At 41.1% G+C, this 2,500-nt stretch overlaps 1 protein-coding gene across 1 annotated transcript in view; it reads left to right on the forward strand.

Annotated features, from left to right (window-relative positions):
• The first annotated feature begins 324 nt into the window (after positions 1 to 324).
• The window catches only part of LOC125029084 (multiple inositol polyphosphate phosphatase 1-like), a 10,882-nt gene continuing 8,706 nt past the window's right edge, over positions 325 to 2,500 (forward strand). The window contains exons 1-2 of the mRNA XM_047618856.1: positions 325 to 407; positions 1,783 to 2,321. Of these exons, the coding sequence (XP_047474812.1) occupies positions 1,802 to 2,321 (520 nt within the window). The 5' untranslated portion in view covers positions 325 to 407; positions 1,783 to 1,801. The remainder of the gene's footprint in view (positions 408 to 1,782; positions 2,322 to 2,500) is intronic.

A 2,500-nucleotide genomic window follows, 5' to 3' on the forward strand; every position in this document is an offset into this window, starting at 1 on the left:
TCAAATTACTTTCAAGTTAGCATATTCTAACTTTATCAGTATGATGTGTTGGGATCTAGTACTATGGAAAAAAAAGAAATATCATCCAAAAAAATGTTGATCACGTGACCCATTAGGCAGAAGAATTGACTCATCTTGTATACATTTTATTTAATTATTATCATCCTCTTCATAGTAAACCATTCCTTCGATTATATCCCCATTTACTCTCGTTCTTACTCATCTAAACATCTTTTTTCTCCCTTGTAAAACGCCTTAACAAAAAAAAAAAAAAAAAATTATAATAATAATAATGAATAAAATAATCACGTGACCCATTTTGGAGGGAAACCTTCAGTCGCATCGAATCGGCCGCCACGTCACACGGCCCTCGGCTTTCCCTCTCCAAAAATCCCTTTCGAGACGAGGTAATGTAGTCGATTTACGCCACTGTTGTCCAGAAAGAAGGTTTTCGTAGCTGCCGTTGTGTACTTGCTTTTAGATTGTTGCGAAATTATCTTAGAAGTCATGAACACGAAGGAAATGCATATGGGTGAAGGACGCTTGATTATAAGGCTAAAGTATTTAGGAGAAAGTTATTTCAGTTTCCGAGTCACTTCCGGTATTGGGATACGTTTGTTTTATTGGAAGAGGAGAAGAAATTTGGAGTAGAATAGGCGTCAAATACCTTTGTGGTGTTTTATGCCGGGAAAATTGACTCGTGACGTCACGCGACCGTTAGAAATGTGTCTCTTTTAAATATGATGAACTGCGTTGCATCTAAAACAAGATTTTGTTTTGTTTTCCTCTTGTGAATAGTTGTGGTTTAGAATGTTATCCCTCTGCTGTGAGGTGATTATATACCTATTTTTTTAAGCGAATTATATACCTAACAAATGAGGTTGACACGTGATCTTCAACGGAATAAATCTTACGTGAAGACAAATGGAGAAAAATCTCTAGTTCAAGTTCGATTATTACTGTGAAAAATAATGTATGGTTGAAGATGAGCAACTCCAAGGCAAGAATTTTGGACAAAATACTTCCACGCAACCGGTCATGCCCAACCCTTTCGAAAAACTGTCACAGCAACCCCGGTCACCCTAACAGCGATCCCGGTAAGAGGTTAGAGGTCCTTCTGGGCTCACGGTCAGAGGAGTTGAGGTGCGGTTATTTAGAATCTATATGCTAAAAAAGAAAAGAAAAAAAAATCTGAGAGCAAAGCTAATTTCAAACCTTCGATGTTAATATTGAGTTCCGAGGTTTCGTTTCGTGAAGTGGATTAAACACGGGGTCTGGTTCAGATCTTTGACAATGGCCTCGTAATAAACTAATTCAGGTTGCTGAGACCACAACAAGAATCACAGAATCCGAAGAAGCCCCCCCCCCCCCCTAAGCGAACACGTTTCAAGCGATGGTTCCTAACCTCGGGTACTCGCTCGGGGGGCGGTTAGAAACTTGGAATGCCGCGGGTGTTGAATGTGTAAGAAACTAATGAGCTTAGGTGTACCCTGCTCAGCCGATAGAACCTCAAGCACGTTCAATTACTGAAAATAAAGCAAAACTCTTCACAATACATAAGGAGTGTATAAGAAGCATAGGGAATGAAAACTATAACAAATCCGTACACGCTACTTGGAAGAGTATTTTTTTATGCAGTTAAGGTTAACTGATTTTAAAATGTAAATGTGAAATATTCATTATTCGAATGATGACAGACTTGCTTTTATTATTCATTTTGGTTATTTAGAAAGTGATCCTAAGTCAAGAGAATGCTGGGTTTTATTGTGACATCTTTTGCAGTTGAGCGATTGAGAGCAGGATGAAGTGGCAACTCGCTGGCTCCCTCGGCCTTCTGTTGGCGCTGGCGTTGGTGAATGTTCAAGTGGATGTGAAGGGATATACAAGATCTTTAGCGACAAGAGTTTTAGGTGCTTTGACCTCGCCGACGTCACATTTCACAGACTTAGAGACCTCAGAGACATCAGATGACGAAGATGCCGAGATTTCAGATACGTCAGAAACCGAAAATTCAGATACGTCAGAAACCGAGAGTTTAGAGACGTCAGAATCCGAGGATTTAGAGACATCAGAAACCGAGAGTTCAGAGATGTCAGAAACCGAGGTCTCAGAATCAGGCGTGTATAATTACGAGGGCACAGAACCTCTAGACTTGACACAAAAACTTATGGACTCTGCAAACAAGAAAGAAGAGGTACGCAATACCGCGGGCAGTGAGTATTGTCTCTCCGAAGACGATGATCCTTACACGGGCTTCGCTACCATGACTCCATACAGGATCGCCTCCACACCCTTGAAGGCGGACGATGTTATTCCGGCAGGTGATGAGAGCATGTTTTAGTATAGTGCTTTATGTTTGTCTGAGCCCCCCCCCCCCTCTCTCTCTCTCTCTCTCTCTCTCTCTCTCTCTCTCTCTCTCTCTCTATCTCTCTCTCTCTCTCTCTCTCTCTCTCTCTCTCTCTCTTTCTTTCTTTCTCACTCTCTCTTTCTCTCTCTCTCT

Source organism: Penaeus chinensis, chromosome 9 (assembly GCF_019202785.1).
Source record: "Penaeus chinensis breed Huanghai No. 1 chromosome 9, ASM1920278v2, whole genome shotgun sequence".
NCBI lineage: Eukaryota > Metazoa > Arthropoda > Malacostraca > Decapoda > Penaeidae > Penaeus > Penaeus chinensis.